General features: G+C 42.2%; 1 protein-coding gene across 2 annotated transcripts in view; it reads left to right on the forward strand.

Annotated features, from left to right (window-relative positions):
• LOC140484706 (annexin A4-like) overlaps positions 1-27,134 on the forward strand; it is an 81,749-nt gene that overhangs the window by 41,055 nt on the left and 13,560 nt on the right. For both annotated transcript variants that reach the window (XM_072583428.1, XM_072583429.1), the window contains 8 exons: positions 3,089-3,176; positions 4,749-4,843; positions 6,568-6,681; positions 12,173-12,263; positions 18,610-18,689; positions 20,833-20,889; positions 24,441-24,534; positions 26,219-26,314. In XM_072583428.1, coding sequence (XP_072439529.1) covers positions 3,089-3,176; positions 4,749-4,843; positions 6,568-6,681; positions 12,173-12,263; positions 18,610-18,689; positions 20,833-20,889; positions 24,441-24,534; positions 26,219-26,314 — 715 coding nt within the window. The remainder of the gene's footprint in view (positions 1-3,088; positions 3,177-4,748; positions 4,844-6,567; positions 6,682-12,172; positions 12,264-18,609; positions 18,690-20,832; positions 20,890-24,440; positions 24,535-26,218; positions 26,315-27,134) is intronic.

The following is a 27,134-nucleotide window of genomic DNA, read 5'->3' on the forward strand; positions in this document are numbered from 1 at the left end:
TTTTAATATACATTGCTGGATCCAAATTTCAATTTGTCCAGACTCTGATCACTTGACGGAGAATATGTGAGGTTAGCAAATCAGAATTAAAAGAATTTCAGGGTTCATCCATCTTCTGAAGGAATCTGGGCATCTTGCCCTCTGTGGTGTTACAAACTTAGAGTCGGATATCCTGCAGACAGCCACCTAGATTATTTATGTATTTTTAATTACCTTGTTCAAATGTACTATGACACCTCACTGGAGCAGGTAGGACTGGAATCTGGGCCTCTGATCAAGAAGTAGGGACACTACCCCATACCCAGATTCTTTGTTGAGTAGTCCATAGAATCACAGAGAACAGAAGAGGCCCTTTGGCCTGTGGAGTGTGGAGCAACAAAAACTACCCTAAATCTCCACTGATTTCACTCTCTAGTGCTTGACTGATAGCCTTGAATGTTAAGAATGCTATGACATTTAACTACATGGAGCAGAAAGGTTCCTTAGCCAAGGTTAGAGTAACAGATCTCAGTCAGAGTCTGGAAGGTAGGAGGTGATGTAATCAGCCCCATTGTCCACGGGTACAGAAGGCTGAAGAGTGAATGAGTTTCCCTTGCTGCTCATTCTTAAGTAGAAATCCCCGTTGTAGACATGCACATGCCAATCCCGTGTAACATCAGGGATTGTGATAACGATGTTCTTAACGCTGCCTGATTATTGAGTTCCTAATGGGGAATGTAATGAATGGTGCATTGTAGAACTGTCCTTTGAAATGGTATGGATATGGATGAGGACAAGGAAGAGTTGGGTTAGATGAAGGAAAAGCTCCAAGTAGAGTTATGTTTAAATCAAGTTGTGTTCAGAAATAAACCAAACATCTTCCACTCTTCTTTTTTTAAAACAAGACGTGTTTATATTTAAAATTGTTTATGATTGAAACAATTATTAATTTATAAGATTAAACGAAAAGCAGAGAGACCTGGCTGCATGTTACCTTGATGTATGGTGTCCTCGCTTATTGTGATACTGCTGTGTGCATATTGCCTGTCAGTGGTATGTTGCTATAAATCATTTGCATTATAGAGAAGTCGCATATATACTCAAAATGTTCTTGAGTGACAGGGATGGGATTGAATTTAGGTGTGGTGAACATGATTCCACATGAATTTTCCCTCTTGCCTCCCTTCAGATCCCTTCATATATTGGAATTATTAACACAGGTTTTGCAAACTTTTCCATCAACTAACACACAAGCTAATTTAAGTTAGTCCGCCATTTCTGCAAAAACTGAGGAACATAGAAACAGGAAGAGCCCATTTAGCCCCTTGAGCTTGTTTTGAGATCCAATGCAACAATGGCTGATGGGCAACATTAACTTCATATACCTCTTTTGCTCTAACCCTTGATGTTTCCAGCTAACACAAATCTACCAATCAGAAATTCAAAATTAACAAGGACTGAACATCAATTATTATTTGTGGAAGAGTATTCCATTCACTCATTACCCTTTGTGTGAAGAAGTGATGGCTAAATTCACATCTGGCAGATCTTGCTTCTGTTTTTAGACTATGGTGCTAGTCCTAGACTCTGCAGCTAGTAGAAAACATCTCACCCAATCTACCTTATTTATTCCTCTTAATGTCTTGAAAACCTTGATCAAAACACCCTTTATCTTCTAAATTCCAGGGAATAAAATCTTGGTTTGTGTAAACTTGCCTTGTTACTTAACCTTTGGAGTCTATTTAGTAGGACAAAGTGAGGACTGCAGATGCTGGAGATCAGAGTCGAGAGTGTGGTGCTGGAAAAGCACAGCTGGTCAGGCAGCGTCCAAAGAGTGGGATTTTGGGCATAAGACCGTCAGCAGAGTCCATTGAGTGGTAAATTTATGTTGTAGTACCTTCGAGTTTAACATCTCATCCCTAAAGTGTTGTGATCAGAATTGAACACGGTACTTCAGGGAAGGTTCTGATTGTAACATGGCTATCACCATAAAGCTCTGTATACTCCAGTACAAAACTGAGTGAAATAAACAGAGACTATATTCTGAATAAATCTCCTAATCTGGATTGGGACATACAACCCTGACTGTGACCATTTACTTAGTAACAGCAATTGCAATGAGACTTCATGAAGCTGAGAAGTTTAACCCATAATGGACTGGGTGATGATGATGAAGAGATGCAAAGCGTTCTTGACCACATAGAAACTTAGAAAACAGGACCAACTGTACGCCATTCAGCTCTTCATGCCTGCTGTGCCATATAGTATGATCATGGCTGATTACCCAATGCCTGTTCCCACTTTTCCCCATATCCTTTGATCCCAAAGCCGCAAATGTTATATTCTGGACTAGAGTGGTGCTGGAAAAGCACAGCAGTTCAGGCAGCATCCGAGGAGCAGGAAAATCGACGTTTCGGGCAAAAGCCCTTCATCAGGAATACAGATGTTATATCCAATTCCTGTTCGATTTCTTTTTGGCCTCAACTGCTTACTGTGGTGAAGGGCTTGACAGTACATGCTGAGAGAATGTTTCCCCTCTTGAGCGAGTGTAGGCCCAGAATACCCTCAGAATTAAGGGGTGCCACCTTAAGACTGAGATGAGAAGCAGTTTAGTTTCTGAGAATCGAGAGTCTTTGGAAATCCTTGCCACAAAGAGCAATGGGGACTGAGGCAGACACTTGATCAGTAAGGAAGTCAAGGATTATGGGGAAGGTACAGGAAGTGGACATGAGGAACGTCAGACCAGCCGTGATCCTCATGAATGGAAGGGAAGGCTCAAGAGGTTGAAAATCCTACTCCCTATCCTATTTCACATTCCAAAAGCTGACTGATTTGCTGGGTGAAGAAGTTTCTTCTCAGTCATAAATGGTTTACCCCATATTCTTAGACTTGTGGTCTCAGGTTCTGGACTCCTCCACCATCAAGAACAACTTTCCTGCATGTGTCTTGTTGAGTCCTGTTCGGATTTTATAGGTTTCTGAGATCCTCTGCTCATTTGCGGTCGTTGAGACACCTGCCCATTTTTTAAAATTGGAAAAGCAATTGTCCCATGACCGAGTCCCAGTAATGCTCTGGTTTTGAATTAACGGAAATATCTTGTTTTCTTTAGCCTGTGAACCGGGGGACTGTAAGAGAAGCTTCAGGGTTCGATGCCTTGAGAGATGCTGAAACCCTCAGGAAAGCTATGAAAGGTTTTGGTGAGTGAACCATGTCCCCAATCCTGGTAGAAACTGAGTGAGTGATGGCTGAAGGATGGGAAGAGAAAATGTCAGATGTGGTGATTGTTTTTCCCCTTTGCCTTTTAATGACCCCTGCTGGATTGTTTGTGTGTGTGTGTGTGTGTGTGTGTGTGTGTGTGTGTGTGTGTGTGTGTGTGTGTGTGTGTGTGTGTGTGTGTGTGTGTGTGTGATATATTTGGTTAGATGTAATGCCTTTCATGATCAGAGAACTGTTTTATAATACCTGTTTAAGAATGACTTGCATTCATAATATGCCCAGTCGACATAATTGTGATTCGTTTCAAAGTGCACTCAACTGAAATGTCGCTCAACAATTAAGGCAGCTATTTTGTATCTAACAATGTCCCATGAGCAACAAGTGATTGGGCTTTTGTCATTTTTGGATCATGGCATATGACGGATAAATGTTGATCAGAGGAAAACTCTGCTCTTTGAGGAAGAGAGCCGGATATTGCTTAATTCTGTCACATAGCATGAAGTTAAAGGGCTGAATGGCTTCCTTCTGTGACTTAGTGTCAAAAGGTGTGGTGCTAGAAAGGCACAGCTGGTAGGGCAGCATCTATGGAGCAGGAGAGTCGACGTTTCAAGCATAAGCTCTTCATTAGCTTATGTTCGAAACATCAACTGTCCTGCTCCTCGGATGCTTCCTGACCAGCTGTGCTATTCCAGCGCCACACTTTTTTTGATTCTGAACTCCAGCACCTCCAGTCCTCTCTGTCTCCCTTTCTGTGACTTAGTGACATGTTATTTCTGAACCACTACCACCAACCCAGAAAGAGTCAATGTCACTGGGTTAATAATAATCCAGGACTGGTTGGTCAGGTCATTTGGCTGGATGGCTGGTTTGTTGTGCAGAATGTCACCAGCTATGTGGGTTCATTCCCCACACCGGTGGAGGTCACCAGAAAGGTCCCACCATCTCAACCTCACTCCTTGTCTGAGGCATAGTGTCCCTCGGGTTAAGCCACCAAAAGTCTCCTCTCTAGTGACAGTGTCTCTGGTGACTTTGTCACTTTAATCGTGACACTTTGACGCTCATCAAAGCATGTTTTTGGTTCCTTTTAACTGTTTGATTGATTTGGAAATCACATTGAATATCTCAGTGGGTATAAACACTGACTTTAACTAGACTGTAGCTCATGTTGGTTCAGTGGCAATATTCCTCATTCCCCTTAGCAAGCAAAATTGTGGCAAAAACAAAGGCAGACTGGTAGCTCACTAAACTGCTCACAAAAGCAGCATTATCTTTCAGGTAAGGTCATGAAATCAATGTACTTATAACTTCAAACATCACAAAATAAATTATGTTTATTAAAAAATATAAAAAGAAAAAGCTCTGAATGCTGTGTGAAAAATACAGCAATGAAAACATTTTTGGCACCGTTTTCATATATGATTCCATGTTGTCCATTAGCAGAGCATTTCTGGTGGGTGACTTACTTGGGATTTTTGTGAATAAATTCAAATGTAAAGTTTGATGGGGATGTTAGAGTGGGACACACTCTTGATTTTGAATTCTTCTGTCCCTAGGCACAAATGAACAGGCCATTATTGATGTAGTCGCTCATCGTTCGAATAAGCAGAGGCAACAGATTGTCTTGTCCTTTAAAACAGCCTACGGAAAGGCAAGTATCTCTGATGGTCGCTGGGTGACTGACGCCCAGGATCTTTGTTTCACATTCTCTCACTTTTGAAGAGAACTGCATCCAGAAAACTTGATACTCCTGCATTTCTTCCACGTGCCAGTATCCCAAAAAAGGGCAATGGAATTATCCCCGTCCTGGTTTTATTCCTCAGCTAACCTCCCAAAAACAGATTATCTAGTCATTGTCATGTTTACTGTTTGTGGAACAAATTGACTATCGTGTTCCTTCCTATATTACAAGACCATGAAACACAGTCCATCGAGCCTGCTTCACCATTCAGTGAGATAATGGCTAAGGTGATAATCCTCAATTCCAGTTTCCTGCTTTATCCCCACAACACTTGATTCCTTGATTGCCTCTTGAGTGTTTCTATTACATGTTTCCCCAACACCCTTCCATACAGTCCATTTCAGATCCTAACTATATACTGTTTTCTCCACGTTATATTTGTGTTGATATTGTTAAATGCCTTGGAATATCCTGAGGCCGTGAAGGATATTGAGTCAGTAGGAAACCGAGGAATCAACATTTGTACATTGTGTCATTCAATTTTTTTCCAAAAGATCATACACAGATAATGCATAGATAATGATGGCTGTAAAAGGTAATCTAACTTCAGCACTTGTAACTCCATTTATAACAGGGTAAGTATTTGGGTGGAAAGTGCCTAGTAGTAGGTTTGAGCTTCTCCTTGTAGGCATCAGTTACGAACATTGTTCTAATCGAGTTTTGAGAAGATTTGTAGCTCAGGTTGAAGTTTTGGATGTAGGTTTGCTCGATGAGCTGGAAGATTCATTTCCAGACGTTTCGTCACCCTACTAGGTAACATCCTCGTTGGTCTCAGACTAAGCACTGCTGAATATTCCTGCTTTCTATTTATATCTTTGGGTTTCTTTGGGTTGGTGATGTTATTTCCTGTGGTGAAGTACTTCCTATTCCTTTTCTCAGGGGGTGGTAGATGGGCTACCGTGATGACTAAGGGTCTGAGTAGTCTGGCAGTCATAGCCACAAAAAGACATGACCCTCTCTCACTAGTGTCTTTACATACGGATGAGGAAGGACACCACTCCAACTGGGACAACACATCCATCCGAGGACAAGCCAAACAAAGCCATGCACGAGAATTCCTAGAAGCATGGCATTCCAACCGGAACTCTATCAATAAACACATCGAGTCAGACCCCATCTACAACTCCCAGAGAAAAGGAACTGGAAATGATTTCACCAAAGGAAATGACATCACCACAGGAAATCACATCACCAACCCAAAGATATAAATAGAAAGTAGGAATTTTCAGCAGTGCTTCACCTGAGGCCTACTGAAGATGTTACCTGTAGGGTGACGAAATGTCTGGAAATGAGCCTTCCAGCTCAGCAAGCAAATCTACATCCAAAATTGTTCTAATCCTCAGTCAAGTCCTCCAGCCCAGTTATCGATCTTCCAGTTATTGATCTTCCCCACGTCCTTGGGTTTAGCAGCTTGTTGGAATACTGCTAGAATGTTCTCATTTGGGATAACTGGATACCCTCTTGATGATTTTGAGTGAGGGGATTGTCAGGGATCCTGTCTGGAGCATTATATTACACGTATGAAGACATGGGCCAGTTGATACAGTTTTCTCTGGCCTAGGGGAAGATTCAGACCACTTGTCACCTTCAGTGCACTTGCCATGTCTTTGATATTTGCCCTTTCTCTGTTTCAGGATTTGATAAAGGAGCTAAAGTCTGAGTTGTCGGGTAATTTTGAGAAGGCAGTCCTGGCACTACTGAAGCCTTCTGTACTTTATGACGCCACTGAACTGAAGGATGCCATCAAGGTCAGTGATGAGCCAATGTGTAGATCCAGAGAGCTGCTAGAGGCAGAACAGCAACAGATCTGTTTTTGTATAGAACTGCCGTATGGAGTTAGCAACTCCAGGCCAACTTGTATATGCTCTATTTGAGTAACTTCCCACCTTCCTTCTCCCAGCCCTGTTAACATAATTTGTTCTCACGCACTTAACTTCCCCTTGAATGTGTCTGTGTGAATCATCTCAGCCGCTTGCTGTGGTAGGAAGTTCAACCAAAGTGTCTGCTTTTTAGTCAGAGAGGTTTCTCATGAATTCTCTGTTAGAATTACTGGGGCTATGTTACATTAAGTGGTGCCTGGTTTCAGTCTCTCTGACAAGTGGAAATATTTTCTCCACCTTTGCCCTGTTCAGCCCTTTCATAATTTTAGAGGCTTCTATCAAATTAGAGGCTCTGTCCTCTATTTTCTAACAACTGGTGCAGAGGGAGGAATGATACAAAGTCCACCTTGTAGGTTTCTCTTCAACTTCAGATAGGAAGAAGGCATTGATGTGTTTTAAAATGAGCAAATTGCACAGTTATGAATTGGGCTGTGAAATGATAACATACAGGTGTTATCATTATATCTATATTGCACTCAAAAATATACCTTGACAGCTCAGTGCCTAGCACTTTGATGTAGTTTCGACAATGCTAATAATAGTATGACACAAGACATAACTAGCAGGACGAGAGTGCAGGGTGAAGTTCACAAGCAGGTTTGATACTTCAGGCTCCTGTTGCTCGAAAATTTTGATGCTTTCAACCACCTAATAAAGATTGAGTTCTAATTACTTATGAATTGAATTAGCTTTGTTGTCACATGTATTCAAATAAGTACAGTGAAAAGTTTGCAAGTCACCCCTTATGGCGCCATCTTAGGTAAAATGTACCTCAGTACAGGTTCTTCAGTACAAGTTGATTAGATTAGATACCCTACAGTGTGGAAACAGGCCCTTCTGCCCAACACGTCCACACCGACCCACTGAAGAGTAACCCACCCAGACCAGTTTCCCTCTGACTAATGCACATAACACTATGGGCAATTTAGCATGGCCAATTCACCTGGCCTGCACATCTTGTGACTGTGGGAGGAAACCAGAGCACCCGGAGGAAACCTATGCAGACACCGGGAGAATGTGCAAGCACCACATAGACAGTCACCCGAGGCTGGAACTGAACCTGGGTCCCTGGTGCTGTGAGGCAACAGTGCTAACTGCTGAGCCACAGTGCCGCTCACACTAACCTGTTTCAGTGAACACTATGGGCAATTTAGCCTGGCCAATTCATCTGACCTGCACATCTTTGGATTGTGGGAGGAAGCCAGGTTCCTAGGGAAAAAATATTAGAAACATAAAGAAATAAAAATCCACCATTATAGATTGTGGGAATGAATTAGAGAATTAACAGCCCTTCCCCATCCAGTCCACACTGGCATTTCACTTCCAGACTGCACCAGGCTTTACCTCCAGGCCAGGAGACCACTCTGGAATCACCTTGAGGCTGCAAATCCACACTGAGGCCACGTTCCAATGGTCATGGAGTCATAGAGATGTACATCACGGAATTAGATCCCTTGGGCCACCTTGTCCTTGCCGACCAAATATCCTAAATTTAATGTGGTCCCATTTTCCAGCACTTGGCCTGTATCTCTCTCAACCCTTTCCTATTCATGTACCCATCCAAATGCCTTTTAAACATTGTAATTGTTCTAGTCTCCACCGCTTCCTCTGGCAGCTCATTCCGTACACACACCACCCTCTGCATGAAAAGGTTGCCCCTTGAGTCCCTTTTAAATTATTCCCCTCTTACCTTAAACCTGTGCTGTCTTGAGAGTCTTATCTGCCCTGGAGATGTGTCATAAAACGTACAAGTTTTTTTTAGAAAGAAAGGAATTTGTCTCTCAGACACCTTTTGTGCTGCAGTGGTAGTATCGCTAATTCTGTACCAAGGGGTCTCAGTTTAAGCTCCACCTGTCCCAGAGGTGCATTACAATATCTTAAAGGTTGTTTGAAAAGTAGTTTTCCTGCTTTCCCTAGAATTTAGAAGGTTAGGGGATGATCTGTTTGCAACCTCCAAGATGTTAACAGGTAAAAACAGAGTAAATAAAGATAAACAATTTCCACTGTTTGGGGGAGATTCTAGTATCGGGGGCATAGTTTGTGAATTAGGGTCACATCATTCAGGAGAGATGTTCAGGAAACATGTCTCTGCACAGAGATTTGAACTCTTTCACAAACGACAGTGGGTGCTAGATCAGTTGTCAGTTTTAAATTGGAAATAAATTATATTTTATTAAGCAAAGATAGTAAGACAGATATATGAAATCAGGCGATATCAGCCACTATCTCAATGAAGGCAGAACAGGCTTGAGGGGCTGAATGGTCGATGTTACCATTTTAGCATCTGGAAAGAGAAAGCAACCTATCAAGCTATTTGACTTGCAAATATCCAAATGATATTTTTAATGTTGAGAGAACAATTCAGGTTTTTTTAAACACAATATTTCATACCCAAGTGAATTTACATGTTTACACAGCCTGCACTCACCCTGCTAGTTGGGCAGCATGGTGGATCAATGGTTAGCACTGCTGCCTTACAATGCCAGGAACCTGGATTTGATTCCACCCTCTTATGACTATCTGTGTGGAGTTTGCATATTCTCCCCATGTCTGCGTGGTTTTCCTCTGAGTGCTCTGGTTTCCTCCCACGGAATCATAAAATCCTTACGGTATAGAAGGCCCAGCAAGTCCACACCGACCCATTCCCATACCCTATTAACCTACACATCCCTGAAAGCTATGGGCAACTTAGCCTGGCCAATTCACCTGACCTGCACATCTTTGGATTGCGGGAGGAAACTGGAGCACCCGGAGGAAACCCACACAGATACGGGGAGAATGTGCAAACTCCACACAGACAGTTGCCCATAGACAAAGATGTGCAAATTAGATGGATTGACCATGCTAAATTGTCCATAGTGTCTCAGGATGTGAAGGTTAGGTGGTTTAGCCAAGGGAAATGCAGGGTTACAGGGTTAGGGTAGGGGTGTGGGGCTGGGTGGGATGTTGTTCGGAGGGTGGATGTCGACTGGCTAGGCAGTATGCCCTGTTTCCATACTGTCTGGATTCTATGATTATCTCTTATGTCATGCCGTTAGGTGCTTATGACATTAGTGAAAACCTATTCTAAAGTGATAGGCACTGAGTTGTCAAGGAATATCTTTGAGTATGATTTTTCCTTCCCCGGAAGTACCAAGAAAGATCAAGAAAAAGGCAAATAATTTGATGCATTGGCTTTAGAGAGTATGCACAGGGCAAGAAGGTCTATGGGCAACCTTCTCAAATCACTACCAAATAAGGCCCTTACATGGTCAATGACTGGCGGCTTAAGGCCTGACCACCCTAAAAAACAGAAACGCTTCAACGTTCACCATTTCAGCTCCTCTTGGCTTCGCAGACACCAGTGGTGGCCTCTAGGACCCAGAAGCTGTCAGGCTGTAATTGGTCAGCAGTTTCAAGTGGGACAGGCCTCTGATTGGGTGAGAAGTTCACTGGTTAGCTCTGTAAGTACTTAACTGGTACAGTTGGTTCTACTATAACATGTATTTCAATGCAAATTGTCGATAACGTGATTGAAGATTTGTGACCATTATCTGTAGAATGCGAACTTTGCTTGCCTGCATTGGCTACAACGTGATTGGTCTAAATGGTGCTGCTTTGGTGTGATTTTCTTCCAATGTGGGATTGCACTGGAACTGAACTATCATGTTATTATCAGAACCAACTGTACTGATCCAGTGAGCTCTCTTGTGGGTGAGGAATTAGTGGCCTCCTCCCACACTTAGACTGCATCTGGCTTAATGCACTAACACCATGAAGAGGAACAATATAAACTTACTCCAACAGTGTTCAATGTTTCTACTAGAAGTTTTACCCATACTGCACGGGTGGCTCAGTGGTTAGCACTGCTGCCTCACAGCGCCATGGACTCCAGGTTCAATTCCAGCCTTGGGCGACCAGCTGTGTGGAGTTTGTACATTCTCCCCGATTTTCTCTGGGTGCTCCAGTTTCCTCCTGCACTCCAAAGGTGTGCAGGTTAGGTGGATTGGCTGTGCTAAATTGCCCACAGTGTTCAGGGATGTGTAGGTTAGGTGTATTAGTCAGGGGTAATTATAGGATAGGGGAAACAGGTCTGGGTGACTTACACTTTGGAGGGTCAGTGTGACTTGTGGGCTGTAGGAATCATAAACAGCCACTAAGATCCCCTTTATCCCTCCTCCAAAATATTACTTTAGGAAACTGTTTTCCTGAAGCTTTGTATCTTTCATAGAATGATAGAATAGCTACATTAAAGAATTAGGCCATTCAGCCTTCCTGTCTAAGAGCAACACAATTATTATTTTTTTCTTTTTTTTCTTTCTTTTTTCATTCTCCTTTTTTTCTTTTTTTACACTGATCCAGCTTCCTCAGAGCCAGTTGTCAGAGTGAACAGAACCTCTGACCTTCCTTTTTTTTAATCAAAGGGACCTCCTGTTTATTTTCTTTTTCTCTTTTTAAAAAAAAAATTTCTTTTTTTTTAACTCCCACACTATCACCTAACTGCGGTAGTGCTTATTTTTTTCCCCAGCACCCATGTGTGTGTGTGTGCAGGTGTGAGACACAGAGAGAGACACAAGGTGCACGAATCTTTATTCAGTTTCCACAACCAGAGCAACACAATTATTACCATTCTCCCAGCTCTTCCATATAGCCTTACAATTTTTTTCAGGCAATTATCCAATTCCCTTCGGAAAGCCATGGTTGCCCCTGATTCCTCATTGCTTTCTAATATGTGTTCCAAATCCTAACCACTTGAAAAAAGACATTGTTTTGCCAGTTGCCTTAAATTGGTGATCTGTAATCCTACTTTTCAACCGGATGACGAGTTTTTACAAGAATCAATGGTGGTCACATGAAAATATTATTAATTAACTTCAGATTTTAGTAACTGAAGTTCCTTAAATCTGCGCAACCAGCCGGGATCTCAAGGAAAGAGCCTGAATCTATTTTAGTAACTAAACTTACATTCACCAACTTCCAGTGTGGGATCTGAACCCATCCTCCAAGACAGAGTATTGGTCTGAGTCTCTGAATTACTGGTTCAGTCACATAGCAACTATGTCACTCCTTCCTCCCTTAGAGAAAAACTCAAATAGGTCAATAAATGCATCTCTGTCGGTATCACCTACACTCCGACAATGATATAAAATAAATAAATGTATTCCTTTATGAGGCCTGAGGCCTTAAGCCATAAAGCCACAGGACATCTGATTGCTACAGTTAGATCCTGCCCGTAGCAGGGGTACCCTTGGAATGGGTAGGGAAGAAATGGAAATTTTGGATAAATTCTAACTCCCACCCCCACGCGTGTCCTTGTTGATGTTTCATTTCACTGGCTCCAAAAGGACAATAGTCTTGACCATTCTGCTTCTGAATGCAGGGGGCTGGTACAGACGAGCAATGTCTAATTGAGATCCTGGCATCCCGTTCCAATGCGGAAATCCACGCCATCAACAGTGCTTACAAAGCAGGTAAGGTGTGACGAGCAAGGTATCAGGTTTACAGACCTCTTGCCAGAGTTATGGTTTGTTCAGCTGTAGCAGTTACATTGATGACTGGAATGGAATTGCTTTGATTTTTTTTTTCAGAGGGTCATATCTCTGTGACGTTCATTTCAAAGGAACAGCATTATCATACTGTATAGTCTGAAAGTTGCAACTCTTACGTTAAATGCTGTGAATTGATTAAACAAACGATATAGGCAATGTCAGTGCGAGGCAGCCTACCTCATATTTCATTGGAGAAATGCACTGTCCAGGGGGTACTCGATGGTGCAGTTTATGGCTGATGTCAGTTGTAATGACAATAGGAAATACTAGGGATGGTCACAATGCTTCCAAACTAGGTAGTGGACATACGTCTCTGATATTTGCTGCGAATACTTGTGCCTTGGCCCTAAAATAAGTATGGGATAGTCTTGAGCATCCAGTAGTTTTGTTCAGGCTTGTACCTGAAGAAAGACTGTATAAATTCACAATCAAAGACTGATAGTATCAGTTGACCCATGTTCCGAATGTCACAGATGAATTCCTATTTTGATAACTGAGGCCACCTTGTAATTCATTTACTCACGGGATGTGGGCGTCTATGGCTAGACAAGTGTTTATTAACCAGAGGGCAGTTAGGAGTCAACCTCATCTTTGTGGGTCTGGAGTCACATGTAGGCCAGGTGAGGATGGCAGTTTCCTTCCCTAAAAGGCATTAGTGAACCAGATGGGGTTTTCTGAGAATTGACAATGGTTTCATGGTCATCATTAGACCTTAATTCCCGATTCTTTATTGAATTCCACCATCTGCCATGGCAGGATTTGAACCTGGGTCCCCAGAACATTATCTGGGCTTCTTGAGATTAATAGTCTCGTGATAATACCATTAGGTCGTGGCCTCCCCTTACAATGACCCCCCCTCTTTCAAAAGATAAGACTAGTATTCTGATCACATGACTCATAGATACCGCAAAGCATTCAAGAGGCAGCTAAAGCACATTTTGTACGTAAGGTCCCTGAAGTAACGTTGTTAATGAGCAGATACTCTGCTTCTTTTGGAGGTGGTTAAAATAAAAACATTGATTGGGGGACATTGCATGATTTTCCACTCTGGTTTAAATATACCCACTGAAACCACTGAAAAAGGCAGACGGTCCCGCTTTCACCTCCCACGATACAAAACGCCTGTATCAATGTGGCACTCCCTTTGGACAACACTGGGGTATCAATCTGGAATATAAGCCACCTATTGGTAGGAGAGCTCAAGATTGATGTCTGTGATAAATTTCTGATGTGCTTTGAGTTACTCAACTCTGAGTTAAACAAGTGTAGAAACAATATCTGAGGTTAATGATTTGTTACGGCCGTAAATGAGTCCAGTTGTTAGCTGTGCAGTGCCTGCTATAGTTCACAGGCTGGCAAGGAAGGAAGTGGGACCAAAGCAGGGAGGAGATATTGCAGTTGCTGTGGGAACAACCAGGACTGAACCAGGCATTGAGTAAACATCGCTGGGAAGACAAAGTCTGTTTGTTTGGCAGTTTGTTTGCATGTAAGTGCAAGTGAGAGATCACGTCTGTTAAAAGTCTGCTGAGCAGATGCGACTGTGTCAATTTCAAACATCACAGGAACTGTTCACTTGGCAAACAACACCAAAAGTGAGCCATAGTTCAAGGTTATTCCTGCGGAAGTATTGTAATGTTAACCATTCCCACTAGCATCAAACTTTCTAAACAAGTGTAGTCTTTCCTATTATTAACTCTCCAGGGTCCAAAGCATTCCTGGTTCAGAAAGTCTGACGCTGGTGGGAAAGACCTTAATGTTAAGAGGTCAAGGTGGACGAAGAATGGCCTTTGTAAAGAGCCTTACAAACAGGGGAATGTACCACAAATTAAACTGATCCAGCCCTTTAAAGCATGATTAACCTGGCAGTCCATGGTCACCAAAGCTTTCTCAGGACCGGTACTCGAGAGAGAGTGAGAGAGGCACGCTATTTTTCAACCTGTTTAATAAGCTCTGCTCGTTATCAGTCACATACCCAAGAACTCCCAACACATTCTTTCCTCTTTGTTTTTTTTTTAAATTAGCTGGACATCATGGTATACTTATGATGTTAGCCCCCAATTAGTTGCCAGCAGCCACCCTCCCCCACCTCACTCCCACCCTGAGCCTCGGACCCTCCATATGCACACGCACTCACACACACTCTCATTTCTGGATAAGTCTTGGGAACTAATTCCAGAATCAAACTGCTTCTACATACACAGACAAACATCCCATATGTCTCTCATATCTCAAGTCTCGAGAGCTCAGTGCCAAATTGGAATCAAAACACAGAAACTAATCCCATAACCTGAGACATAAACCTTTTTTTAAAAAAAAGAATTAAATGAATGAAAATCGTGGGCTGCTTTTTTTTTCAAATTAATAACATTGACTGTTGGATAATAAAGTCAAAAAGTATGGTGCTGGAAAACCACAGCCAGTCAGGCAGCACCCGATGGTCAGGAGAGTCGACGTTTCAAGTATGAGCTCTTCATTAGAAATGTGGCGGGGGGGCTCAAGGGGCATTGGGATCTCAACCTAGAATATAAGCCACCTGTTGTTAGGAGAACTCAAAGTTGATGCATCAGATAAATTTATGATGTGTTATGAGTTACTCAACTCTGAGTTAAACAAGTGTAGAAACAATATCTCAGGTTAACGATTTGTTACGATCGTAAATCAGTCCAGTTATTAGCCGAGATGGGTCTGAGTGATAAATGGGAGAGGGGGTGGGGCTGGGACAAGGTAGTGTTTTGGACCAGGCCCGACCCCTGAAAACATTTTTTAAGCAGGCAGCACAGAGCATAACTTTGCTATTTGTTTTAGATTAGAGTATAATGGATATTCCTGGAGTGAATCAGCTGGTCAGACTGCCTAGTTTTAAACAAACAGAATTTATTTACAAAATTACAGAATGAAACACAAGGAACAGAAAACAGACCACCGGATAATTTATCCTATCCAAACCTGACAGACTATCCAGACTTAATGGTGCTATTCCAAGGATACTTGCAACTTTCCCCATAAACAAACCCCTAAGCATAAATAGTAAAAATGACACAAAAAAATTACAGGTTTCAAGTCCGAGGAGAGAGTTCAGTAGCCTTTTTCATACATTTCCCTGTTGCAACTAACTCTAATCTAAATGAATGCTAGCTACACAGCTAACTGGCCACTCCCCTTTGATTATTTTTTTTTAAAGACATGAAAGTCTTAGGCCAGAGGCATTACCTGTTAGGGGTATACAGAAAGGCCCCAATGAACCATTCAGACTTCAGGCATGATGGAGTCTTGGGTCATTTAGAACCTCTCTTTTTAAAAAAAAACCAAGGACAATCTAACTTTGTCAAAGGAGCAGGTTTGTCACAGTAGCTAGGAATGCGACAGGGAGATGAAGGCGGGGGATAATGGTGATTGGGTGAAGTGGATAGGTGGGAAGGAACACCATGGTTGACCACTTCAACTCCCCCTCCCACTTGCCAAGGACATGCAAATCCTGGGTCTCCTCCACTGCCAAATCCCAGCCACCCAACAAGTAGAGGAAGAACACTTCATCTTCAGCCTTGGGACTCTCCAACCACACAGGATCAATGTCAATTTCACCAGTTTCCTTATCTCCCCTCCCCACCTTATCCCACATCAAACTCTCCCACTTGGTACCGCCCTCTTGAACTGCCCTACCTCTCCATCTTCCTTCCTACCTTTCCGCTTCAGCCTCCACTCTGACCTGTCACCTTCATCTACCAATCGCTTTCCCACCTATCTTCCCCCCCCCAGCCCCACCACCCCCTCCCATTTATCTCTCAGCCCCCTTGCCCCCCCCCCCTCACCCAATTCCAGATGAAGAGCTTATGCTTGAAACCTCTACTTTCCTGCTCCTTAGATGCTGCCTGACTGGCTGTGCTTCTCCAGCACCACACTCTTCAACTCTGATCTCCAGCATCTGCAGTCCTCACTTTCTCCTAGTTGGATAATAAAGCTCAGTGAATTATGTAATCTCTGATAGAATGGAACTGAACTACAAAAACTATATTCATGTATCTGAAAATGCTTTACAAAAGTTCTCCTTTTAAATCCTACTTGTTATCCTGCATGTATTTAAAAGAAGGACGATCTGCTCTTCCTCCGTTGCAGAGTGATACAGCACTGAAAGAGGCCATTTGGCCCTCTCTGTGAGATCTTTGGATAAATTGTCCAACTAGCCAAATTTTCCTTCAAGTTTTAACCAGTGGCTCAGTGGTTAGCACTGCTGCCTCACAGCTCCAGGGACCCAGGTTCGATCCCAGCCTCGGGCAATTGTCTACGTGAAGTTTGCATTTTCTCTCTGAGTCTGCGTGGGTTTCCTCCCACAGTCTGAAGATGTGTAGGTCAGGTGAATTGGCCATGCTAAATTGCCCATAGTGATAGGTGCCTTAATAGGGAGTAGGGGAATGGGTCTGGTGGGTTACTCTTCAGAGGGTCGGTATGGACTTGTTGGGCCAAAGGGCTTGTTTTCGCACTGTAGGGAATCTAATCATCCACTTGGAGGATTGTTATGGTATTGGCCTCATTCAGCTTTTCAGGAAATGGATTCCAAATCACAATCATGATTCATGTTGAGAATTGAATAAATGTTGACTAGTGGGGGAAACAAAACCTGTTCAGAGATGTTATAACCTACCTCTGGAACAGGTGAGACTTGAACCTGGGTCTCCTGGTCTAGAGGGATGGACACTATCACTGCACCACAAGAACCCTATTAATAGGGGAACATGCTCATGGAGGTAGATGATTAATAGTCTCATGAATAATTCCAGCCTTACTAGGAACCAAGGCTCCAGGAATCCCAGACCAATTGCCTCTGACTGGATTAAAACCCAGATTCCAACAATAAATGACTAATGTCTAACCTATTGCACAAACCAACACTCTTCCATTTAGACAAAGTCTGCTGACTGAACACACTTCAGTTCCAACAGTCACATCTAAAATAAGAATATTCCTGACCCAGATGCTCTCACTCATACTTTATCTTAAAACAGGGAAATAGGACTGTTCCTATTGAATTGTGTCATAAGGTAATTCAGTAATAACTTTGAAAAGTCGTCCTGACTCACTGACATAATGTTCTGGAAATCCCACTACTCCTGGAGTCAATGAAAAAGTTTAAGCTTTTAAAAGGAGTATGCAAAATCTCCAAACTACCTGATTTTCATACCCAGGTGAATAAAGGGCAGGTTTCCATACTTTGGAAAAATTACCATTTATTACAGATCATTGGATTCCAGCTATATGTAGTCAATGATATTAGATCAAGTAAACTCGACAGATGAAAACTCTATATCCTTTACAGACCCAGATAAACACAAACAGGGGACAATAAACCTGGGAGGAGGGAAAACTGAAATAAAACCAGTTCTGTCATCTTTGTTCACAAAGACCTGTTCTTGCTGATCTGAAGGTTTATTCTTGACCTTCCTTTTTCTGAAGGCTTCCATCGGTTGGTAATTGGCATAGGGTGGCTGAGTCACTTATGAAAAGTCCAATTCCCTCTTAGAATTAGCTTTATTATCACATGAGAATGGTGAAAAGTTTACACGTTGTCACTTACAGTGATGTCTTAAGTACAAGGTCCATGACTTGTGGGCACCATAGGGGCTGGATCCCGCCTCCCAAAACCTCCCCAGCCACCTTGTAAAATTTAATTTTCTGTGATTTGACCTTGATTACAGTTGCCTTTTATGGGGCTAACCCTGTTAAATTTGAACCAAATTAAATTAAACCATTATTTCAATGGGTTATCACAAGATCATATAAAAGAGCCTGTGGGTGGTTCTGTGGTGGTATTGACCCTACCTCTGAGCCAGGGATCCAGGTTCAAGTACCACCTGATCCTGTAATTAGAAAATATCTGTAAAGAGAGACTGCTGGGACACTGGGTTAGTGAATAGGAGGCAGCTCTGTCTAATACTGCATTCTCTGAAGAAATGTAGTGTCGAGGGAAGGATTTGTGTCTGGTTTCATATTTCACCTTGCCTGAGATTCTGACTGGTTTGAGTCCTTGATTATCAAGTTTGCTGCAGAGGGTTGACATGTTTCCAAGTTCCTGTGCCAAGTGCTTCATATATTCAGCTGGCTCAGCAGTCTCTGTGGAGAGAGAATAAAACACAATCAGTGCTGGAGAGTGAACATCCATGGTCATTCTGAAAAAAAGGTCATCTACCTGAAATGTTAAATCCTTTCTGGTGGAAGGCCACAATCCAATGCTATTGATAACACTGAACATAATTGCTTTTTTTTTGTTTTGCAGAGTTTAAAAAGACTCTGGAACAAGACATCAAGAGTGATACATCAGGACACTTTGAAAGGCTGCTGGTCTCCCTTGTCCAGGTAATTTAGAAAATTGTGAAGGACGTGAAAATAGTTCTGCTCCTGCTTTTGATTTCTCATTGCATCCATCATTAAAACTGAGCACAGTCCTTTACAAGATTGTCAGCTTGCATTTGGGCAGCACCATCGATGTGGTAGCTCATCCCAAGGGGCTTCATAGGAGAATTAGCAGACAGAATTTGACACCTGAGCCAAGTGGGGGATAGCAGGATAGAAAATAGGAGCTGGAGTAGGCCATTCGACCCTTCGAGCCTGCTCCGCCATTCAATATGATCATGGCTGGTTATCCGACTTAGTACTCAGTTCCTGCTTTCTCCCCATTCCCTTTGACCCCTTTAGCCTGAATGACCATGACTAACTCGAGAACAGTGACCAAATAAAACTAAATCCTTTTCACCAGTAAATTAGCTGTGCGCTGTTTCTGCCTCAATTTTAATTGTAATGAAACTGTGTTGGAGACTACATTTCCCAATCGATGAAAGTCTGTTGTAATTGTTAGACTGTCTGTAAGTCAATACCTGAATTTCCTTCCCATTTTTCTATTCTCATCACCCTGCCAGCTAACGGGTTTGGATATCAAGATGTGTGTGTCATTTATTCCCATAGTCATTCGAAACATACCTTACTGATAACCTTGATTAGAACCAATAAATTATGTTTCAAATATGATCAAGATTTGACTAAAGGCAAAACTACTTTTCATCTGGACACGTCCAAAATCCCCACCAACTTCGATCAGATATAGAACAATAACTCGATGTGCTCTGCAGAGGGGAGAACATTTAATGGTTAGGGGTCAGGAGGGAGGTAGCAGGGACAAGGGAGGAGTTCATGTACACCACAGTTAAAGAAAGACTTCCATTTGCGGAGCACCTTTTATGGCCTTCGGACAGCCCAATGTACTTCCCAGCCAATGACCAACCTTTTAATTGCAGTCACTGTTGTAATGTGAGAATTGCAGCTGCAGCAAGTTCCCATAAATGACAGCACAAAAATGAACAAATAGATGACTAGTATTTTCAGTGATGCTAATTTAAGGAATAAATATTAGTCAGGACACTGGGAAGAACCCCCACTTCTGTTCTTCAAATTAGTGCCAGGGTGGCACGTTGGTTCAGTGGTTAGCACTGCTGCCTCTGAGTGCCAGGGACCCAGGATTCCATTTCATCATTGGGTGACTCTGTGTGGAGTTTGCTTGTTCTCCCCATGACTCTGTGGGTTTCTGCTGGACACTCTGGTTTCTTCCTACAGTCCAAAGGTGTGCAGGTTAGATGGATTGGCCATGTTAAATTACCCGGTAATGTCCAGGGAGGTGCAGGTTAGGTGGGTTAGCCATGGTAAATGCGAGACTAAGGGGATAGGTGAGGATGCTCTGCAGGGTTCGGTGCAGACTCGATGGCCTCTTTCTGCACTATTGGGATTCTATGATTCTAACTTTTGACGTCTACTTGGAAATTGGGGTGGATTGGTTTGACATCTCACCTTGAAGACAACACCTCTGACAGTGTGACACTCCCCCACTTGGAGTTTCATCCAAGATTCCAGTGTTCGGCACACCAGCTGGAGTGGGATGTGAGCCCGTAACCTTCTACCTTGAGGCAAGAGCTGGGCAGAGTTGACGTCTGAGGAATTTAATTGTACAAAGTGGAGGTTAAAGGTGAAAATTTAGAAAGCAGGGAGATGCGGTCAGAGAGTCATTTTATAAGTGTGGGAAAGGGATTAGAAAAGCAAATTGTGGAACTAACCACTTGCACCAGATCCTGTTTTTTTTTAAATGCGATGTGTCAAAATGCTTGCACACACCCTGTCAAGTATTACAGTATTGGAAACAAAAAATCTTCAAAGCAAGGTCAACCATCTCCCCATGGAGAGTTTACTTGGAATTATTGTCAGACCTGGCAATCTGCATTTGGTTACTGGATTGCTCCCTCCAACAGTGTGTGCAGAATCACAGAAGTGTTATGGGACAGAAGGAAACTATTCAGTCCTTTGGTGCCTGTGCTGAATCATTAAATGGGCAGAGTTAATGAGATCTGTGTAGGAAGCCTCTAGCTGACAATGTCTATACCATATGCGCGAATCAAAGTGACCTTGAGTTTATGTTTGGATGGCCATTGATCCTTCTTTTCCTCCTGATCTCCAGGGTAACCGAGATGAAACCCAAAATGTGGACATAACACTGGTTAAAAAGGATGCTCAGGTGAGTCAGAAAATACACTGCCATGCAAAAACTTTGCCAAGATTGTTATCGGAATGGGCAATGATGGAATTCTTAAGCAGCCTGGAATCCAATGCAATGGCCCAGCACCCCTCCCCACCATTGTAGAACACTGACCTCTTGCAGTCTTGTACACTGTATCTATTTGTAGAAATGTTCTCTATGTTGTCACTCCAATCCTGTGTTTTTGAGCTTGTGTTCTCAAACCTGCAAGGTGATACAGAACTTTGGTAAATGTCACAGGGACAGTGTCATTGTCAAGTTTTATCAACAATGAAGTGAGGGTGGTGGGGAAGAGACAAAATAAGCATTCATTGCATTGAAATCCATGGGTTTTTGGAATCTGGGAGCTTGCTGACTGAGGAACAAATGTTGGTGCTGCCAATTCGAGAGTTCAAGACGTATAGATTTTCTTAATTGAATCAAGAGACCATGAACTGCTCAAGAAGCAAGGTTGGACAACCTACCTCAAAGTGGATTCAGTACAGATGATCAGTTGTAATGATCAGCCAAACTTGCATGTCTCGAAGCCGAGTGTTGGTCTACTTGAAATGGAAGCATTGGAGATTGGCAAAGAATGGTTTATTCCCGGTTCTTCCTCAACTTGGTCAAACAGTTCAAACCTATCTCAAAAAGGAGATGAATAATTATTTTTGACTTCTGGAATACAGAGCAAGTGCAGCATTTGTCATGTCAATGTTGGAAGACCTCAATCTGCAAGTGTTCAGGCCTCACTGTCCTTTACTGAACAACAGTTATCTGTTGATGACGTTGGGGTTAGTTTGTATCAATTTAATCATTTTGCTTTAAACCATCTTGAGGACACCTTTACTTTAGTAGAATGTTCTGGATATTCCCAGTGTTTGCAAATGTATGTATAAAATATTGATATCATTAATGCTGAGGGCATGGAGCTCACTGAAGATGACAAAATGGAGGGAGTCGATTACAGATTAATTGCTGCTGTTGAGGGAGTTTGGGATCGGCTTGGTGTAGCAAATTGATGAACATCCCTTAAAATTCCCTCGCTGGGCACTTGACACTCAAATGACTATTTTTGGCCCTAGTCTCGAGCTAAGATAAATCCATAGCAACAACAGGAATTTATTGTGGTGTTGTGTATACAACAGTGCTGCCATTCTAATTTTACAGAGCCTGCCTTACCATGGGATGTCAACTCGCAATAATTTCACTAGCTTGAACTATTCAAGTAGTTGGATGAGTTTGTTAAAAAGTCCAATCTAGCAAACTGCCATTAATCAGAAACTGCTTTGTATGTTTGCCATTGAAAGCACTTCAATTGCCATTCAAAGCAATAATTAACGCAAAGCAAATTTTAATTAAAAATCTCACAACACCAGGCTATAGTCCAACAGGTTTGAACTATAACCTGGTGTTGTGTGATTTTTAACTTTGTACACCCCAGTACAACACCAGCATCTCCAAATCAAATTTTAATTGGCACACTGCCAAACTAGATCTTTGGCTGCTATCAGAGTCTATTTAGTGTTAATAATAGTTGCATCTTCAAATCCATTTCAAGTCTGATTGCTTATGGAGAAAGTCGTCATTGGCTGTAGTGATGTTTGTCTGTAACATTTAAAAACTTTCTGTATGTCTTGTCAAAACTGTTGGCATCCCACAGCACAAAGAATGAGACCAAAATGCACAGCATGCATTCTCGTTACTTGACTAACCTCCAGGGCTAAAGCAAGTCTTGAAACAGGAAGTGTGGCAGAGATTCAAGTCTGACACTCCCATTTTAAGAATGTTGCCAGTGCTTCAGATCCAAGTTTGGTTTCTCAAATTGGAGTTTATTCCACCCACAGCTTTCGTTCTGGGCTGGCGGTGGAGGCAGACTTTTCCAGAAACTGCAGCTACATTTCATAGTCCAGGCTAAAGTAAACTAATTTTTTTTTAAACAAAACAAAACCGGGGAGAGCTTAGTTTAAATAAGACATTTTAGGCAGATTTAATAAGAAAAAAAAACAAGTTGAGTGTCAGTCCAAAGTTCTCCTGTTAAATGTGCAGTAAAATCACACCCCAGATTTTGGAGATATTTTTCTTCTCCCTGGATGTAAGATTGAATGCTTTCATTAATGAGTTAGTGATCCAAAGAATGTTGCAAGTTGCACTTTTATATTATGATCACTGAGCCACGTTTGTTCATGTATATTGTAAAATCTGCACCGACGCCCTGCACCTTTCATCACTGTTGGTCTGGAGTTGCTCTGATGTTGATGAACGTGATTAGACTCCCTGATGAGAATTCATGGTGCCATCCCTGCTCTTTACTGCCCATCCCCATTGCCCTTTAGTTTGGTGCAGCTTTGTAATGAGGCAACAGCACTTGTGTGGCACTTGAGGTGGATGTGAACCGTAATTATTTTTGTCTTTATTTGTTCACAGGCTATAAGTGTCTCTGGCTGGGACAACTCAGGACAGTTCAGAGTCAACCACATTGTTGTGGGTCTAGAGTCACATGTAGGGCAATCCAGGTGACTCAGCTGGCTGAACGAATGGCTGTTTTATGATATAGAGTGAAGCCAACAGCGCAGGTTCAATTCCCACACTGGCTGAGGTTACCATGAAGGACTCTACTTCTCGATCTCTCCTCTCACGGGTGATACGGTGGCTCAGTGGTTAGCACTGCGGCCTCAGAGCACCAGGGACCCTGGGTTTAATTCCGGCCTCGGGTAATTGTCTGTGTGGAGTTTGCACATTCTCCCCGTGACTGCGTGGGTTTCCTCCGGGTGCTCCGGTTTCCTCTCACAGCCCAAAGGATGTGCAGGTTAGATGGATTGGCCTGCTGAATTGTCTAGGGATATGCAGGGTAGGTGGACCAGCCCTGGGAAATGCAGGGTTACGGGGATGGCATGGGTCTGGGTGGGATGCTGTTCAGAGAGTCGATGGACTGAATGGCCTGCTTGCACACTGTACGGATTCTCTGATTCTCACTTGAGGCGTGGTGACCCTCAGGTTAAACTTGCCACCAGTCATCTCTCTCTCTCTCTCTCCCTGATGAGAGTGTCTTACAGTCCCATGGGACAAAGCAACATTACCTTGACTTTTTAGACCAGGTAAGGAAGATTTTTTTCCATAAAACTATTGGTAAAAGAGATGGATTTTTACAACAACCAACAGTGGTCACATGGTCACCCTTTGAGTAGTTTTTATCACAGATATAATTGAATTCAAATGTCATCACTGGCCATAGTGGGACTCAATCTCCAGACCATGTCCCCATAACATTAGCCTAGGGTTCTGGATGACAGTGACAGTATCAGAAAGACACTGTCTGCCCCTAATGTAATCAGGAAGGAAAGTTCTTACCATTGAGAACCACTGGTTAATTTCATTTTGTGTCTGATGTAACATTTTTCTCTGGTAAGTAACATGCTTATCAACAAGATGGATAGACTAATGTCATTTATTGAAATGAATCATTACTCAGAAGGCAAGATCTGAATTTGCAGATTTTCACACTGAAGTCATCCATTGCTTCTAATAGAATTTTCTTCTCCTATCTTCAGGATTTATATAATGCAGGAGAAGGGCGTATGGGAACTGACGAGTCAAAGTTTAATGCCATCCTGTGTGCAAGGAACAGAGCCCACCTGAAAGCAGGTAATCGCATGTTCCTGAGTTACAAAATTTATTTTTGAAGACTGGTCAAAACTAAAGGGTATTGTGAATTTTCAGTAAATCCTCAGGCAGTCCAATTGTTTGGATTGTATTAGTTTCTCTCCGTTGTCTGGGTGAATTGATAACTTGAGCTACCTCAAGTCGAGCTGATTACTCATAAGAACATAATAGAGGAGGAGAAGCTGGTATTTTGACTCTGCTATTCCGTGAGATCATGACTGAACTTCTAACTCCATGCCATTTTTTTCACCCTTATCCCTTCCTGAGTAATCAAATATGCTATAGATGGAGCACCCATAACCCCTCAGGATAAAGAATTCCAAAGATTTGCAATCCCCTGATTTGAAGAAATTTCTCCTCATCTCAGTCCTAAATGATCAAGATTTGGAGATGCCGGTGTTGGACAGGGGTGTACAAAGTTAAAAATCACACAACACCAGGTCATAGTCCAACAGGTTTAATTGGAAGCGCACTAGCTTTCGGAGCGACGCGCCTTCATCAGGTGGTAGTGGAGGGCTCAATCCTAACACACAGAATTTATAGCAAAAATTTACAGTGTGATGTAACTGAAATTATACATTGAAAAATTGATTGTCTGTTAAGCATTTCATCTGTTAGAATACAGTGATAGTTTCACTTCTTTCATGTGTAAATCACAAAACCTTTTTTTAAAAAAAGTTGCATTCTCTGGTTAGCTATTAACAATGGTGATAGCTAGACAGTATGTTGAAGGTGTTGGCCCCCTGTGTTCTCTGTCTGTGCTATGATGTTTAGATTGATTCTAATCTAAAAAGTGAGATAACGGAGTTTTACATAAATTCATACAGTTTTTGAGCTCAGTCTTCTACATGAATGCATGCAGTTTTTGAGCAAAGTACAATGTAACCCTGCAAGTCCAAATTCACCCCACAAAATATGTGTGCATGTGGGTCTTTGTCTGTCAATGTATGTGTGTCTGTCTGGGTTGGGAGTTGTGAGTGTGAGAAAGTGTATGTGTGTGTGTAGTGAGTGCAGAGTGTCTTAAGTCTGTGAGAGGGTGCATGTGTGAGTGTGGGAGTGTGTGTGTCTGTAAGGGTGTGTGTGGGTATCTGTGTGTATGTGTGTCCGTGTGTATGTGTGTATAGGAGTAAATGATCAACACACCTCTGGTCAGGACTGACTGTCACCTAATGTATATGCTGCAGTGTATCTTGTAAATGCAATATACAGCAGAAGTAATGTGTACCATCGACAAAATTCACTGCTGTAACTCACCAAGATTCCCCCAACAATACCTTCCAAAGCCACAAACTATGTCACTTAAAAGGACAATGGAAACAGATACATGGGAACACCATCACCTGCAAGTTCTCCTCCACGTTACTCACCATTCTGACTTGAAAATACATCGCCTTTCCTTCAGTGTTGCTGGGTTAAAATCCTGGAATTCGCTCCCTAAGGGCATTGAAGTGCAGCCCACCAGCATCTTGTCTAGGGCAATTAGGGATGGGTAATAAATGTTGGCCCAATCAGCAATACCCATGGCCCAAAAACAAATAAAATAAAATTCTCCCAGAATCTTTTGGATTTTAGGTTATGTATCATCTTAGTTATGAAAATCTATTGATTTCTAGAAATAGAATACCAAAACATTTTAAGGTTAAAAGCTCTGCATTTTTAATTTCAGTGTTTGAGGAGTATCGACAGGTTTGTAAATATGATATTGAAAAGACCATCAGCCGGGAGATGTCTGGGAACCTGGAGCGAGGCATGTTGGCAGTAGGTGAGTTTACCTCTGATAATATTGTTACGAATACAAATATTGCCACACTAACAGAGCACTATATTCTCTTGATAAACTCTTACAATTTAATCAGGTTGGTTAAGTAAAGAAGGAAGATCTTCAACAACTGGATTATGTCATTATAGGTTTTAACTGTATCTTTTCAGAGTTTGGAAATGTTGCCATTTTAATTTGGGAGGACAAAAGGGCTTAATTGCAGAATGCTGTGTTTTGTCCAGCTGCTTTTTCCCAAAGTCTAACACAAAAGGAAATGATGCATCAGTATGTGGAAACTGTTACAGTAATGTTGAAGGAGTGAGGTGGAACTTTGCAATTGATCTGTCAGAGCTTCCTGAGTGCAGCCACTAATAGTGCAAGCATCTGAAAGAAGATACAATGCTTTCCATGTTAGAGGGATATCTCAGTGCCCTCTACACTGCCCAGGAATTATTTATCAAATTATATAGGCAATTACGGCAGTCAGTTTGTACATCGCAAGGTCACCCAATAAGGACTGATTAATGACTGAGTGATCTGTTATGAGTGGAGTTGGCAAGGTATAAATATTGACTGAGGTACATGGACTTAGATGACAGATCAGCTGTGATCTCTCAGAAAGACACAACAGCTTGAGGGACTACATGACCTCTTGCTATTACTAGGTCTCCAAGATACATTCCCAGCTCTCTTTGAAATAGCAACCTAGGACTCGTTGAAATGACAAACACCGCTGACCAGGCAGCATTCTCTTAGTGTTGCACTGAAGGTAAACCTGGCTAATAGGTTCATGTCCTTGAAACCCTGAGGTTCAGAGGTGAGG

This window comes from Chiloscyllium punctatum, chromosome 13, assembly GCF_047496795.1.
Source record: "Chiloscyllium punctatum isolate Juve2018m chromosome 13, sChiPun1.3, whole genome shotgun sequence".
In the NCBI taxonomy this organism is placed as follows: Eukaryota; Metazoa; Chordata; class Chondrichthyes; order Orectolobiformes; family Hemiscylliidae; genus Chiloscyllium; species Chiloscyllium punctatum.